At 37.2% G+C, this 16,125-nt stretch overlaps 3 protein-coding genes across 5 annotated transcripts in view; 2 read left to right on the top strand and 1 right to left on the bottom strand.

Annotated features, from left to right (window-relative positions):
- Window positions 1-370: 370 nt before the first annotated feature.
- On the bottom strand, window positions 371-4,797 carry szrd1 (SUZ RNA binding domain containing 1). 2 transcript variants are annotated; one of them, XM_083570616.1, is made up of 5 exons: window positions 4,643-4,773; window positions 3,740-3,777; window positions 2,887-2,936; window positions 2,550-2,810; window positions 371-1,970 (listed from the first exon to the last, which is right to left on the bottom strand). In XM_083570616.1, exons 3-5 carry the CDS (start codon window positions 2,931-2,933, stop codon window positions 1,859-1,861), a joined length of 420 nt encoding a protein of 139 aa, XP_083426742.1. In that variant the 5' UTR covers window positions 2,934-2,936; window positions 3,740-3,777; window positions 4,643-4,773; the 3' UTR covers window positions 371-1,858. The 2 variants fall into 2 exon arrangements, with proteins under 2 accessions (XP_083426742.1, XP_083426741.1); XM_083570615.1 differs by lacking the exon at window positions 3,740-3,777 and having other exon boundaries at window positions 4,643-4,797.
- Window positions 4,798-5,405: 608 nt separating this feature from the next.
- tmem82 (transmembrane protein 82) lies at window positions 5,406-10,647 on the top strand. Of its 2 annotated transcripts, none has more exons than XM_083570613.1 (7): window positions 5,406-5,542; window positions 5,652-5,751; window positions 8,088-8,160; window positions 8,409-8,586; window positions 8,673-9,090; window positions 9,750-9,934; window positions 10,019-10,647. In XM_083570613.1, exons 2-7 carry the CDS (start codon window positions 5,667-5,669, stop codon window positions 10,088-10,090), a joined length of 1,011 nt encoding a protein of 336 aa, XP_083426739.1. In that variant the 5' UTR covers window positions 5,406-5,542; window positions 5,652-5,666; the 3' UTR covers window positions 10,091-10,647. The 2 variants fall into 2 exon arrangements, with proteins under 2 accessions (XP_083426739.1, XP_083426740.1); XM_083570614.1 differs by having other exon boundaries at window positions 5,453-5,546; window positions 5,658-5,751; window positions 10,019-10,235.
- A 2,788-nt stretch (window positions 10,648-13,435) lies between these two features.
- spen (spen family transcriptional repressor) overlaps window positions 13,436-16,125 on the top strand; it is a 33,597-nt gene continuing 30,907 nt past the window's right edge. The window contains exon 1 of the mRNA XM_083570608.1: window positions 13,436-13,845. Within this exon, the coding sequence (XP_083426734.1) occupies window positions 13,763-13,845 (83 nt within the window). The 5' untranslated portion in view covers window positions 13,436-13,762. The remainder of the gene's footprint in view (window positions 13,846-16,125) is intronic.

Genomic DNA, 16,125 nt, shown 5'->3' with positions numbered 1-16,125 from the left:
ATGATAAGAAGAAAGCACAAATGCCATGAACTGCAGCATTCAATTCTTCTGGACAAGATGGCATTCGCCAGTAGCTTAACAGGACAATACACACTGCATCTTGCACTAGCAATCAAATGGCCGAACTCATAGACTACTAACTTTCCTTAAAAAACATTGCTGTGAATATTTATACATGAAGAATGAAAATGTATTGATTGGGTGAAGAATTGAATCTGGTTATTGAATGTCATGTGCACTGAACTGGTTCCCAGGACTGTTAATGGGAACTACACATGAAATCTTGAGTGTAAGTGAAAGTAGTTAAGCTTTATTTTATTCTTATTTGGACACATGAATTTTTAAATATACAAAATTAAAGCTTTGAAGGTTATTTTAAAAAGTCTTTTATTAAATGGGCATTTTGTAAAGTATTTACAAGTAGGTTTCTGTGATTACCTCCTGATAAGTTGTTTTGGATTATTTGATACAGTATAAGAGATGGTGATTTGCACAGATTAAAGGGTATAATTCCCATACAATGTTAATTTCCCCTAACAAAATTTGTAGAGGACAACACAGGAGAGAGGGATGGTTGTGATTATTATAAGAAACTACAGAGAAAAAGGCAGAGAGAGGTGTATTGTGGTAGCATGGTGCTTCTTTCTTTCTTTCTTTTTTTAAATACAGCACTACTAACACTTGAACCGCTTATGTTGTAAACCATTAATTTTCTTAAAAAAAAAAAAAATTAAATTCTTAGTGAATATGCAGTTCTCCAGTTTAACATGACTTTGTGGCAGATGATCCATGTGCACCACTATTCATTTAAAAACTAATTCATAGATATTTGATTCATTCAGTGACCTGAGTTTCTACAGCAAATAAATTGATACAATTATCAGCAGATAAAAAAAAAAAAAAAAAAAAACAACAAGCAACTCTTTCCCCTTTGCACATCTCCCTTTGATTCTCTTCAGCACCGCAAGCATTTACATTTCTCTTAATTTGCAAATGATAGTTAAACACTCCTACCTTCTCAAATTGAGGCAGAAGTTTTTCCCTCTACTTATTGTGTTTTATTCTTCATTTGCTTTATGTAGAAACCAGGACAGTCATAGGAAGACCCATGATTAAAATTAAAATAATATTAATAACGAATGTAAACAAAACTGAAGAGATGTGTTTCCACAGAACCCTCACCATTCCTTTCCCCATTAAAAATGTATGGCATTTAGCTGACTAGGTTAAAACAAAAGAAAGAAAGAAAAACCAAAAAAAATCTAATACAAAAGCTTGGGAAGAGCAGTCTCAAAAAGAAACTAAGTGTAAAAAAAAAAATAATAATAATAATAATAGTGAAATATCCTTAATATTATTGCTGAGAGCTGGTGACCTGTGCAACACCTTCCAACACATCTAACAAAGCCTCCATCATATGGTATCACATGCTGATCCACTCATCCTCTGCAATTAAAGGTCATTACTTGATCTTCAGACCACTTTCAAGGTCAAAAGCTGTCCTTTGGCAAACGGGTCACCAGTCACAGTAAATTATGGTGTTGAGGGAAACTGATTTAAGTGTTTGTTTTGGGAGGAGAGAGATCACAGTGAACAGTGTCTGGAAGAAGTCCTCATCACAGTGTAAATTTTCTCTTCCATGTTACATTTCCTCTCCTTTTACATTCCACACTGGCTCAGCAGCCCTGATTGGTGAGGATGAGGTTTTCTTCTCATTTCATAAACATCCTCCATCCATTTTAAATATTGTTTTAAAAATATGATCCGAATTCAAACCGTTTTTTTTTTTTTTTTTTTTTTTTTTTTTTAAGGAGACGGACCAAGCGCTCTCCTTTTTACTCCCAGGCCTGCATTATTCCTATCTGTGCTGACGAAAGCCTTGTGTACCATCTGGACCTGCCGGCTGCCGAACGACATGGTTGTTTGATCTTGTGTCTTCTGAAGGTGTATGGCTTCCTGCACGTGGTGACCTAAACACAGAGAGGAATTTAAGTTCAAACTTGTAAATTGTGCAGCACGTAATGTCAAATTAACAAAACTGCTGAAAAAATATCCAAAATGTTTTAGATGAGTCAACATACAGATATACTATAGTTCATAACATAAATCAAATTTCATTGATGTATAAAACTATACACTTCCTTGTACTTAATTTGTTAGAAAATTTGGAAATTACCAACATTTCTCCAAAAGTCTAAAAGGAGAAATATTTTCATATAAAGACATTATTCTATATATGGTGTGGAAGCATCATAGACAGGAAGTCACACTTAGCTGTAAAGGTTTTAGACAAATTTAAGACAGGCAGATTGTTTTTACTTCTGCATTTGTTAAACCAAACATGGTCAAGAACATAAATTAAGGAAGCAGAAAGAGTGTTTTGATCAAAACAAGAGTGTAGTCTTTTTCCAGACACACTAACGTCTGATTGGTGTGCCTAGAACACCAATCGTTATCCAAACCTGGCTATATGACATGAAACAGTAGGGAGGAATATGGGCACTGTTAATGCACAAAATAGACAGAACCTGTTCCAAAATTTGTATTACCTCTCTGGTGTGGGTCTCTCCTGAGGTGTGTCATCAGCACTGCCAAGGATCCGTTTCCTGGCTTCAGCATATTCCGCCTCCCTCTGAGCTAAAGACTTTACTTGTGGCGAGGGGCGGTTCTGCGTTACAGACGGCCCCAAGGATCCATTGCTGGTGGGTCGCTTTAAAATGCGGATTTGTGGAGGTGGTGCAGCTGGAAGGGAGTCGTCCTGGATCATGATAGTCTTTATTGGTGAACGACCTGAACTCCCACTTGAAAGTCTGGAAGCAAAGCAAGTGTTGCTTGAGAAGGAGGGAAACAACAAGTAGCAACTTAAAGTCTTAAAACACGGCTTACCTTTCTTTTTGACTGATGCGTAGTTTCTCCTCCAACCGTCTCTCCATTTCCTGAAATGAAAATTTTTAAGTTGCATAAATCAGTTCCCTAAGTACCGACAAGAGAGTACACTTTCAAAACATTAAGGGTAGTATTTGCTTGCACAAGGAGCCTCTGTGCCACAGTGTCAAGTATCGCAGGTTCACCGAGTTATTTATACATGCTTAGTACAGCAGCTAAATTAACAGCAGGGATGAATTTCAGTTCAGAGATTTGGCTGCTCAACGAGCAAAGCCAGTTTACATACAGCGACTTAAAGATCTATAATATTAGGATAAAACAGCCACCAACTTCCCCCAAAAACCATCCCTACTTCACCTTCAATTTTATATGCACTAGATATAAACTAAACTGCTGCCCAGTTCTATGCTTCAACTGTCATGAAACTGGTGGTCTTTGTTTTAACTTTAACGTGTTTTGCCCCTAAATGACCTTAATGCCATCTTTTTTTATGCTTGATATGTACTAGTAGAATATTCAGGACAGTGTTGTGCTTGAGTTCACTTAGTCAGTGTTTTCACATAAAAACGTGTTATAGATTTTGACAAGATGAATAATCTGCTCTCACTCATGAAACTTCCTACAGCAGCTCACACCTTGGCAGATGTGTGTAACGGGCACTGCGACCCGGATGGTAGTGTGCACTATAGTTACAGCACAGAGGTGCATCACATTTCCTTGAATCAAACAAAAGCATATTTTTTTTTTTTTGCTTGAGTCAATAAGCAGCAGCGGGGTTTCCATCAACCCCCGTCCTATATTTTTTAGGTTGTTGCACCAATTTAACTGCAGACAAAAACTGACATCTACTTACATATCTAACGTAGTTCTGGGGTTGGGTAGGAAACTAAGCTATTCAATACAAAAAGGGACAATAGAAGCTTGAATGTAGGTTTAACAGATCAAGTCTATTCCAGTAAGCCTAATCAATACACACACACCAATATATAATATAATATAATGTGTGTGTGTATATAAAAGCCAAAACAGTAACATGTTCCACAGCTTAAAAGCTTAATAACCTCAGAAAAAAAACCGTGAACCAGGAAAAGTTAAGAATCACAGGACTGAAACTGGTGTGGATACTTGCTTATGCATTAGAAACAAATGAATAATAATAAAAGTTAAATCTATCAATAATTAGTGACTTATCTATAAAAAGTGGAAGTCTGAACAGAACGAATAAGTGTCTCATTTAAAAACAAAGCGGTTTATGTAGTCGCTAAGCGGGCATCTTAATATGAATATATTAGCTTAATAAAAGTTTAATAAAGTAGAATAATCGTTAAATAAAACGATTTACATGACAGATTGGCTCCCGGGCTGCATGCTAGCGGCTGAAGAAGTCGAGTTTTTCCTCCTATTCAAATTACACACAGGTACGAGCTACTTTGCTAATGGTATAGCGCCCTGATAAAACTATTCATTAAACCGTCACAGTATGTATAATAATGTGTTTTCTTTTTAGGGATGCTAAAGCTAATAATTCAAACTCGTTTTCCTTCTTATGTGGATTTTTAGACCCGTAGAAACGACATCTCCCCCATACAGAGACATTTCCAGCGCGGCCTAGCTGGCTAACTTTCTTTCCTTTCCGACATCACGCCCTACAGCTCTCTCACACACACACACACACACACAGCTAACTGCTCCGCGTGCCAGCGAGTTACTTTGAGTCGAATAGCAGTGAGTTCCACTGTGATTCCCTCATACTGACCCCGCTGTCGGCAGCTTCTTCCCAACTTTCAGCAATCTCCTCATCTTCCATGTCCCCACACTTCACTACACTCATCTACGTGCGAGAGCACATTTTTTCCTTCTCTACAGCCGGAGGAGCCGCTTAAGTGTGCTTGGCTTTTCGGATTCCTGCACTCTACCGCCACCTGCCGACCAGGAGCCGCGTCTAGACGTAGACGTGAGTGAGCGCTGCATCATGGGATCGTTCCGGGTTGAGCAGTCCCGTGTTTATGTACCGTACACACACACACACACACAGCCCTAATATGTATACTCATAATAACACCTTCTTGTTTGAGTTTATGTGCTGAGAAGATCTCACCAAGCATTCCAACTGTTAAGGTGCATATGACTATTGTTTATTCTGTGAATGTGAAATAAATGATTTGGACTGGCGAGACGATTAACTGTGCTTCTATATCGATCATTCATTCACTCTGTGCAAAATTCCAGTGTTACCCCTGTCCATTATTGGTGTAAGTAGATTTGACCAATATCTTGATGATAACACACCAGCATAGGCCAGAAAATGGCTCATAGAGTGTGTGCATGCTTTTCTCTGTGTTTTAAACCTGTCTTGGGCTTGCAGCCACACTGATCATTGGATCAGCTCTTGGTGTCACAACCAACAAAAAAGATGTCGAGAAATATTCTCACAATAATTGCAGATCAATTGTCTTTTGCCTGCTAACAATGATGACTAACTCAGACAAGAGGCTTATTTCTTTCTTTGGGACGGCTCCATGATTACGTAAGTGATTTTGAAGTGAAAAATGACCTTTGAGACAGTGCTTATCTGACCCACTCCTAGCACACCAACTCAGATAATGTTTTTACACGAGAGAGAATTTAAAACCAAACACAGCAAAATAGCTATAAGGTAAGTAAAAGCATTATATGTCATTTGGCATTTCTTTTAACTTTGACTTTACCTACTGATAACAAATACAGCACTCAGATATGACATTCACAAACTGATTTTTGTACAGACAGAGTAAAGTGAGATGCTGTCCTTCATTTCCTGGTTTGTACCAAGTTTACCCACTTGGTTAATACCTGATACAAGTCCTCTAGATTGTATATTACAAGGTGAGACATCTTGAATTAATTTTGTTTTGATTTGTTCAATTGCATATTCAGTTTTCAAACACTTTGAAATATAACTAAATAGTAAAATATTACACAATTGAATAATTTGTACATAATCTTAATTATTAGATCATTTTAATAACTTTTGACAGCGATACAATAATTTTTTTAGAAACATGGGATTTTATCAATCATTTAACGATTCACATTCATTCTTGGTGAGAAAAAAAAACCTGCTTGATAAAACCAGTCAAAAATGTTTAATGGTCACAAAGCAGTCAAAAGATGCTGAATGAAGTGTACACATGTACATTTTTTAATAGACAAAATGATTGGATTTCTGTACTTCTGAGCGTTCAATTGATTACTGAAATTACTGAGTACAGTTTAATGATGCTAATTATTTAACCTCTTTTGGTCACATAAGAGAAAATCAGCCTATTATACTCATATACACTTATGCACAAAGGTTTGTGGACATTTGTATGTAAGATTTTTATGTGCTTTTTGAACATCCCGCTCCATGTTTAGTCCAAATTTGCTGTTATAATTTATAGCTACTAAAACTGTATTTAATAACTGGAAATTTTTTTGCATCTCACAACATCAAAGATTGTAAGTAAATTGTTAGTAAAACACTTTGGGACATATTGTAATAAAAGAGAATTTGAGACTAACTCAAAACCAGCATTATACTTCAGGCATCATACTTCTAGACTAGATCTTATATTTCCCTGGTTTATTTTTATGTATTTTGTGTCTTAAAAAAAAAAAAGTGCTATAATTCCTCCCAACAGAGTTTTAGGCTGCAACATACTGAATCAGCGTTGATCTAATCATTGCACTTTTGTACGTCGCGCTGGATGAGAGTTAATGGCGTAAATGTAATACCACAGAATTGTACTGAAATTCCACTGTGTACTTGAAATTTTTTTTATCTGATTGGTCTTTGTGCATTAACTTTGCGTAACATTATTCTTGTTTGGTTTCTATAGTAACGGCTTGTACACAGGTGCTTCAACATAATTTGGTTTGACTTGCACTACGATAAGTTAAATGCTAATAATAATTATTTAGCTTTACTGTTTGAATGTTTGGGTTTTTTTCTGGATAATGTGGTAATACAGTTTTAAAAATTACATTTTGTTTGACATTGTAAACATTTATTGGTTATTTAACATTTTCTTCTGACAATTATTTAAAATTTATGGAACAGCAGAACAAAACAAAACCATCTCATAGTTTGAGGTTTAGCCTTTTTTTTTTATACTTCTCTTCCCCTCAGAGTGTGCAGAGTTGTAAACAAATCATGTGAATTGGGTTTATATTAAAGAAATAAACACAGCTTTGCACTTTGATAGTCCAACATTTCATTCCCAGGAATGTTGTTGCCATCTGTAGCATCAGTTAAAAAGAAATGTTATTTTGTGCATTATATTTAGAGACACACAGTATCAAGCGAAGGCCTTCTCCTTATATCAGCTTCCCAGAAGACGGGCTGCTGTAGCTGGATACTCTGAATAAAAGCATTCATGTAAAAGGGAGTGGGTTGACCTTGAGTGTTCTTGAAAACAAATTTGCTGTTATAATTAACTTCAGCTCTTCTGGAAAGATGTTCCACTATTTTAGAGTGTGGTTTTAGATATTTGTGCTCATTCAACCATAAGGGTGTTAAAGGCCTGAGATGTAGTCAGCATTCCAATTCATCCCAAAGGTATTCAGTAGGGTTGAGGTCAGAGGTCTATAGCAGGCAACTCAAGATCTTTTACTTGTAAACTGGAACTGAGTTGGGTCCCCTATTTAGTAATTTCTAAATATTTAGTGACTACACTGAAGATGTACATTCCTTGTGAAATAGCACTTTTTTTCCAGGCAGACTTGTGGCATTTAAAATGTATATATTGCTTCAATTATTTTATTATGAATACTTTATTACCTATTCGTTATTGTTGTTTGATTATTGTAAAGTCTTTGTCTTTTTATATTGTTTCCTCATACCATCTTAAGTATGTGTAGTATCATAATTATTTAATTTAATTTGAGACATCTAAAATATAAAGATAAAGATCCATAAATAAATACATAATGACACTGGAGTTTGTTTTTCTTATTACCTGAGGCATCATTAATTCTGGAATATATTAGCAATAAGATATAATTTTAAGATATCATTTAATTTAACTTATGACTGCATTAACTTATTAAATATTTATCTTTATATAAATATATAAAGTATTTAAACTAATGAATAGTACTTTAACTGTTTTAGCATTTTGCCCTGTATATTCGCATGTGGTCTGATGACTGACTTGTATTTTTGATGGTATTAATGACAGGAGTCGTAGGTGCATGTGGGATCTCAGTTCTAGCCAACCTTTTAAGGGTTTACTTATTCGTTGAAGCACAAAGGTAAGAGTCATAACTGTGTTATGATGCTGCATTTTCTTCTGCAAACAATATATGGGTCCAATCTTTTTAAAAGCATACAGTATTTTTAACCATAAGACTGTTTATTGTGACACTCACTTGATTGTTTAATAAGTTTTTTATCCTCCAAATTATATACAAATACTAATGCTGGATATGGCGGTAACTATTTGTTGGTTTGTTTTTTTTTATTGTTTTTATATCTTATAATGCTTTTCTTTCTTTCAAAGTACAGCAAACAGCAAAGATGAAATTAAAAAGAAGAGCATTCATATTGGGGGTCTAACAGGCACAATCCAGTTCTGGATCTTGACAGTGACTCTCGCCTTTGTGGGTTCTAGAGTTGCATCACTAGTGGTTCTTGAGTTCTCTCTTCGAGCAATATCATCCCGTTTCACAAGCTCATCAGTAAGAAAATGTACTAATCTACTGAAATAATCAATAATTTATTGCATGTTAGATCAAAACATAATTTTTTCCCTCTTTTGTTCTAGGATCCACTAAAGGATACTTTATTACAGCTGCTAGTCCAGTGTCAGTTCTCTCTGGGCTGTGCATTAAACTGCAGTCTTTATTTTCTCCATGAGGGGGCACCAGAAGCTTGGCTAAGTTTCCTCCTCGCTGCAGCACTGAGCTGGTTTTTGGCCAGACAGTGTTCCAGATTATGGAACCATGTAAAGACTATGTATCCAATGCACAGCACCCAGCGGTACTGTGGGGTCTGTATATGCCTCTTGACCTCTGGAACATCTATACTGCCGTTCCTATGCAGGGCCTTAATTATAACGTTTTGCGTGGCCGGATTTGCGGCCATATCGAACATCAACCAGCACTTTCTGTCAACTGCCGAGGCCTTGAGATTCTGGACACCACTCACAATCTGCTACACTCTTCTTGTCGTCTATATGCATGGTGAGACAAATCAAAACTAGTTTGGGGCTTCCATTTCATGTCAAGCAGTTTATCTAATTCACCACATCAAACAACGTACAATTTTGCATAATCAGTTTCATCATACAAATAGCAATTTGCAAGACAATGCATGCAAATTTCCAGAAATATATGTGTTCTCCGCAGTAAACACAATGTATTTGAAGTGATTTTCTCTCAGTTTGATTGATCTCAAAGGGTAGCACTGCTGCCTCAAAAACCCAGGGTTTGATCCTTATTACTGTTTGTGTGAAGCTTTGAATGGTCTCCCCATTGACCTTGGGTTCTCTGGTTTCATCCCACTGTCCAAAAAACATTTCAGTAGGTGAACTGGTTATGTAAAATTTCCCCAAGGGGGGAATGAGTGTGAGGATATGTGTACGGTGCTTCGTTCCATGGTGTTCTCAAATCAAACTTCAGATCCACTGCAACTCTGAATAAAGTAGAAATTAGGTAGGATAGAGTAGTTGCTAAAAATAGCTCATGCCTACTTTCCATCTGTAAATGAAATCATTCTGACCTTCCTTTATTTTGCTACCTGTGTTTAGATTTCACCCTAGAGGTTGACTAGGCCATGCAATAGTATACCTGTTTTACGTGTGAAGCATAAAAACAAAGCAAATGTACTTACTGTACTTCAGAGGAGCAGACTCGGCAGCCTAGTGGACAGGCTCTACTGAGCACAGTGATGGTGCGCCTGGGTGGCCTACTATTATTGATGCTTACTGTAGGAAGGTGGGCAGATGTGCTCCACATCCTCCTGTGCTTCATCGGGGAAGCTGCCTGCCTGCTACCAGCACAAGATCTACTCAATAGTACATCTAAGGTGATGGGAATTTAATCTTAACCTAGCCTATGCATATATGGAGCTGTGTAAATATTTATACACCTTGCATATCTGTTCATGCAGGACGTTGCAGATGTTCCCAGACGTTTTGTGATGAGAAATGAAGACCAGAGAAGATCCAAGAAATCAGACTAATTAAACAGACATGCAATTCTAAAGGGGAATACAAAAAACACAGACCCTGCTGGAGTAGATCAGACAGAAAGAGAAAATAATTTTCAGGATTTTCCACTCCAGTCAGACAGTCTACACTCAGAGCGCTAAATATGTTATCAGCAGGTCAGGAGAACATCATTCTGCTTTGTAAAATGTAGACCTGTCTCACAGATGTTTCACAGATCGGCTGCTTTTGGGCATGTCAATTTCAGATTTTAATTTGCAAAAGAATAAATTGTTCAATATTTATTTGCAAAACTGCACAAATAATCGATAAAATGTGCACATGAGAAGAACCATTAGCCTGAAATCACCCCCTTATGTTTTCAAGACAAAATGAAAACGCATTGTGCCATTCGCCTGGTGTAGATATATTTCATGATGTACAATATTGTGTGAATGTTTTTTCTTTTTACTACATTACAATGTGGCAACTGAATATAAATTCATAAAATTTATTTAAATAGGGTAACACAAATTTTATATTTCTGTATTTGCCATAGTCAATTAATAATAAAGTAACAAATTCACAACAATTCAAAGTTAAAATGCCAAAAGCAAAAGAAACAAACTAAATTTAGGATCCAGGGTTGCGATGTCAAAGACTTTATTTAGCAAAAACAAAGTCAGGCAGTTCTATGGAAGCCGCCCAAAACACAGTCAAAGCACAATCTATATATACCCTCTTTTGCAACCCATGTAATGCCCATTGTTTGTTTTTTATTATCTTATACCACATCAATATCACCAAATTCCAATTTTATCAAATGATTGTGGCAGAACCTATCTATCCAAGTGATATTTGATCTATTGGTGGTCCAGGCCTAAGCCTGTTCATGACCCACGGACATGGAAACCACCTCAAACCCTGACCCGTCTATTCTTCAGACACATTTATTACTCCTGAAAAAGTCCACTCTTCAGTAGTTAAGCACAAGGTATATTGTGCTTACTGATGCTACAGATATGCCGATACTAATCACATGATCACTTGCTTTAAATATACTGATTTAGAGCACATGATAGAATCACACAATGCACAAGACACAGGCAAAGGAATTCCTTACACTTCATAATATATACTTCTGCATCTGCAAAAGTCATTTTTCTTATGTATTTTTTTTTAAAGCAAGCTTAAAGACATATTGGGAATGTATGGTGGAGAAGAAACAGGCTCGTTTATTAACATCAAATTAGAGTGGAAACTGCCTAAACAAAAAGCCCACAGAGGGAAACCCTGATACTGAGGCTCCACTCTGGGGGTTATATAACAGGCTTTATTGTTGAAAACAGAGGGAATTGTTCTGGTTCCAACTGCAAACAGTTTAAAAAAAGATGACCAATTTCTTATGACAAACAACTTCAGGATGAAAATCCCAATGCTCCACACACAATCTAATAATTTAGTAAACACAAAATGGCCGCTGCTGTCTGTGGCTAATTGTTTCTCTCGGCGTGAACGGCGTTCAAAATGGCGTCATATTTCACATAACTGGGATTGTTCGATTTTCTCGGACAATAAATCGCTGTAAAAGCGATCAGTCTGCACTGTAACCGTGTAGAAACCGCTCCTGTAATCTGCACAGATTCAGAAAGGAGGAAAAAAATGACAATTTTACGGAACAATGGAGAACCGGTGTATGTTCAGGTCCAAGTAAAAATATATATAAATTGTTAGATCTTAATAACAATCTGGTTTTGACCTGACACATTGATGCCATTCAATATAACCGATAAATAAAATAATCCGTGGTTATTCCGACTGGATGGGGATTTTTTTTTATTATTCTTTTTTTTTTTTTTTTTTTTTTTCAGCAATACAATCCAGAGCCAGTTTTTATTGTTGTCGGATTATTTTGTCTTGTACTTCACGGACCAGCAGTAGACAAATTAGTATTTCCGAAAGCAAGACCAAAAAAAAGATGATTTCCAATCCCCCAAATCACCGTGTTCAATAAAGTAGGCTACTGCTTTATTTCTCTCCTTTCGAGGACTTTTGTAGATCCACATAATCCTCAAAAGAGTCCTGTCGTCTGCAGCTTGTGCAGATACTGTGTTTATGTCTTTGCTTTCGACGCACTTTCACATCCCCGCACGTTTTCCAGACGTTTCCGCCACTCCGCACTGCAGGACCGTAATTGCTCTTTGTCAAGTCCCGGCGTGGGCGTGCTCTGCGCATGCGCGGTGCAGCCACTGCGGTCTTTGGCTTTGCCGCATTTTGGCGCATGCGTGTTTCTGCTCGTTTCAGGGTTGTCAAATTCAGTCATGTTGCTTAGTTCAACTGCATGTGCTAGAAATCGGTCACCGTTTGTGTTGCATTAGCTGTGAGCCGGTGGGAAAAATATGCAAAGTAAATATCCAAATCCTGCAAATTGTAAAAATGGACACAAATGTGAAAACAGTGTAATTAGAGACAACCACATAGTGTCTGTGCTTACAAATGACCAAATTTTGGAGTAAGCTGTCATCTCTTGGAATAAAAAAGTGCTTCATTGTGTCAGATGTTATATATATGCTAAAAAAAAGATTGGCCCCATGTGTGATCACTACCTTATATTTGATTTCAGACAGAGATGAATTTACTTATTCAAGATAAACGTTTGCACAAACATTTTTTGCCTAATATGAAAATGTCAGCTTTACTATTTTCTAGCCTCGGTGTGCATGGTGATATTATTGCAAAAGCAATAGATAGATGCATGCATGGAGCAAAATTATTCATTATCCACTTGTATGCTAGAACGTGAATCCTGTCTCACATCAATTGTCTTCATTGTTGTCTGATGTGTAGTATATATAGACTTATATTTAGATGTTTTTGCAGGTTGTAGCACACAGTAAGACAAACATACTGACAGAGCCAAGACACCATTTAATCACCGTGTTATGTTTAAACGAGCTGACCTAGAGATAACGTCTTTTAGATGCCACAAAGTAAACATGTCTCTGGTATAACATAAAGCGCTTTTTATTGTATTATACACGAACAATGAGCGTGATATAAACAAATCGGTGAGTGCTTCAAAACATGCACCTCAGTGTACCCGGGTTTGATGCATACAATCGGGGAGGTTATGAAAGATACGGATTAAAAAAATGATAATAATTATGGTACACTGGGTGCAAGCATTTGTGTCTCTGGCTTCTTAAGATATTAAAAAATACGTAGATTAGACCTAGGTGAAATTAGATTTAAACAATATTTGATGTCTGATAGACAATTTACTACACGGGTAGGAACATTATTATCTTATTATTATATGCATATATGCTGTATAGACTGTCGCTCGCGCTTGAAAAACTGTGCCTTCCTCGTGGAAGCACGTCCTCGGCGCGCGCGCCTGAAGAGCAGCGCTGCACAGTGGACAAGGACACTCTCACACACACACATACACACACACACTCTCTTTCTCGTTCTCTCTCTCACTCTCTCTCTCTCACACACACACACACACACACGCGCGAGCTTCAGTTTCCAAAAGCAAAGCTGCTTCAGTAGTGTAGTAGTGTCGAGGCGGAGAGGGGAAACGCTCGCGACTCTGCTCTGAACATCATCTTCTTGCAGACACACACATACACCACATCGCACCGGGTTCGGATTTAATCCCAAAAAAGACATCTGCATGCTCGGGGTAGACAAAAACGCGCAGTATGGTCCGGGAAACCAGACACTTATGGGTGGGGAATTTACCTGAAAATGTGCGTGAGGAGAAAATTATCGAGCACTTCAAACGGTGAGTTGATTTTATTTCTTTATTGTATTGTTTTTTGTTTTGTTTTGTTTTTTTTATTAAATTTCACACTTGCATGTATGCAATCGTATGCAGTGCTGTCTGAAATGCATTGTGGGGTTGATGCAATAAGAAGAGAAAAAAAAACAGCAGAACGCGTTAGAGGCTGAAATGTGTTGTGCAACCCTGTACACCTACCTCTTACTGCTCTGCTCTGCTCTGGCAAAGTAAGAAACTTAAATGCATTGCAGACTGATGGTTGCTGAGTTTGATCCTAAACATCTGGTAGCTAGCTAATTAGCACCTTGAGCAAGCAAAAAAATTATATTTATATATATATATATATATATATATATATATATATATATATATATATATATATATATATAAAATCAGCAGCAGGACCAAATCGCCATGTCTAAATGCTATTGCAGAAACCAATAACACTGGCTTCAAAACACCCTTCTTTCCGCCAGCAAGCTTTTTTTTATATTTCAGAAGAGTGTGACGGATTATGAGTGCACGATATTTTCGTTAGCTTTCTAACGCTTGGAGTGGTTTGTCTTCCAGCTCACGTGTCAAATCAGATCGCGTTAAGTCAGCAATGCGCGTGCGGCAAGCGTAAAATGCACGTTTAGCATGCTATGCTAGTTCAGCTTCAGCTGTGGCAGCATGCATGCAGAGAAACAAGACAGGTTGTGTCAACTACTGTACAGGCTGTAATCAACTACTAATGCCGTAGTTATTTGGGAGCAGGGTAAACAACGGTGTAACTATTGACTGGAGGACATGAATTCAGCGCGAGCTAATGCACTCATTGTCATCAGTGCACTGAACTGTGCCTGTATATCACCTATTATATATATATATATATATATATATATATATATATATATATATATATATATATATATATATATACTACACACACACACACACACACACACACACACACAATTTATTTTGTCTGTTCAGATAAACCCTGTTTATTTATTCATCTGCTAAATCGAGCATCCACTGTCGTCATAGGTGCACCCAAGCTGACCATGCCTCAATGCACAGGCTTCCGATCCTGTATCTTCCATCCCCATGCACATCCTAATATTTTCCACATCATGCATGGTATTAGAGCAGGACAAGTGGTTCTCGGTGACCAGGGTTGTTTCAAATAATGATAACACATAAATAAGACAATCTAGGATAAATAAAATCTGTCTCTGGATAAGGTATTGAAGGAGAGTGATTGCCATTGTGGTCAGGCCGTGGTTGTTGAGAGGGTGCGCATACTAATTCAGATTCATGTTATATTGCAGCAAAGTCGACATGGAAGCTTTGTATGAAGTTAGGATGGAAAATAAAGTCTGTTTAAATTTGCATGTGGTGTGATTTGGAGTGGATTCTGCCTCAAATGCAGCATGATTCAGAAAATGGCATTTGCAAAAGTGTGTATGTGGGAATTTAGCATTAGCGAGGTCAGGCATTGATGTTCCACGAGAAGGCTTGGAGTGCAGTCGGATTTCCAGTTCATTCCGAAAGCGTTTGTTGGTCTTCAGGAGAGGGTTTTGTTTTTCCACATTTCAAATTTAGCAAGAAGGGAATTCCCATGCACATTGAGACATTCTAGGCAATTGCTTGAGTTTAAAAGTGGTTTACAAAAGTGTAGCAAAGTTCTATATATGTGTGTGATGGATGGATGTCCACATACTTTTGGCAATGTTGGGTGTGATTACAGCAGCTACATACAAACAGGGATTTTAGCATACCTGGTTTATCAATCACGATGTATGACCCCTTTGCTACTGTGTAAGACACCTGCAAATCATGCCTTTTTGCATTTTTAGCTAATGCAGTGGTCAAAACAAATGCAAATAAAATTCACTCAGCAGAAAAGACAGTTCATTGAAAGGACAAGGACATGGCATGTAAAAGATGCATATTTGCTTCGGCTAGCAGTTACTTTGGCTTTGTGATTCTTTTATCTATGTAAACTTTGACCTATGAATTCTACCACCCTTGCACTTATGAGTCAGTAGAATAGGCAGGACTGTGGTCTTTCTGGTTAATAAAAAAAAAAAGGACAAGCAATGGTTTCAACAGATATTTTGCTCGAAGTTTTCTTACTGTTACTGTTGGCACTTTGAACAAAATACATATGTATCAAGAAAGAAACACGTTTTTAGTGTGTATGCTGCTCAAAATGCTGGATTCAACTGAGCAGTTTTGTACATAATTTTCAAAATTGTAGAATGTAGCATAATTATGTTTGGAAACAGGCATGAACAG

The sequence above is a fragment of the Silurus aristotelis genome (genome assembly GCF_946808225.1).
Source record: "Silurus aristotelis genome assembly, chromosome: 19".
Lineage (NCBI taxonomy): Eukaryota > Metazoa > Chordata > Actinopteri > Siluriformes > Siluridae > Silurus > Silurus aristotelis.
Note: the sequence above shows the minus strand (reverse complement) of the source record. Positions and strands in the feature narration are given on the sequence as shown.

Excerpts from the sequence above, each read along its gene's own strand:
- tmem82 (XM_083570613.1), top strand. The coding sequence starts at position 5,667 with ATGCTGTCCTTCATTTCCTGGTTTGTACCAAGTTTACCCACTTGGTTA. Across the intron at positions 8,161-8,408 it reads TTATTCGTTGAAGCACAAAG|TACAGCAAACAGCAAAGATG; the intron begins GTAAGAGTCATA and ends TTTCTTTCAAAG. Across the intron at positions 9,091-9,749 it reads TCTTGTCGTCTATATGCATG|AGGAGCAGACTCGGCAGCCT; the intron begins GTGAGACAAATC and ends ACTGTACTTCAG.
- szrd1 (XM_083570615.1), bottom strand. The coding sequence starts at position 4,717 with ATGAGTGTAGTGAAGTGTGGGGACATGGAAGATGAGGAGATTGCTGAA. Across the intron at positions 2,937-4,642 it reads AAGAAGCTGCCGACAGCGGG|GAAATGGAGAGACGGTTGGA; the intron begins GTCAGTATGAGG and ends TTTTCATTTCAG. Across the intron at positions 2,811-2,886 it reads CGCATCAGTCAAAAAGAAAG|ACTTTCAAGTGGGAGTTCAG; the intron begins GTAAGCCGTGTT and ends CTTTGCTTCCAG.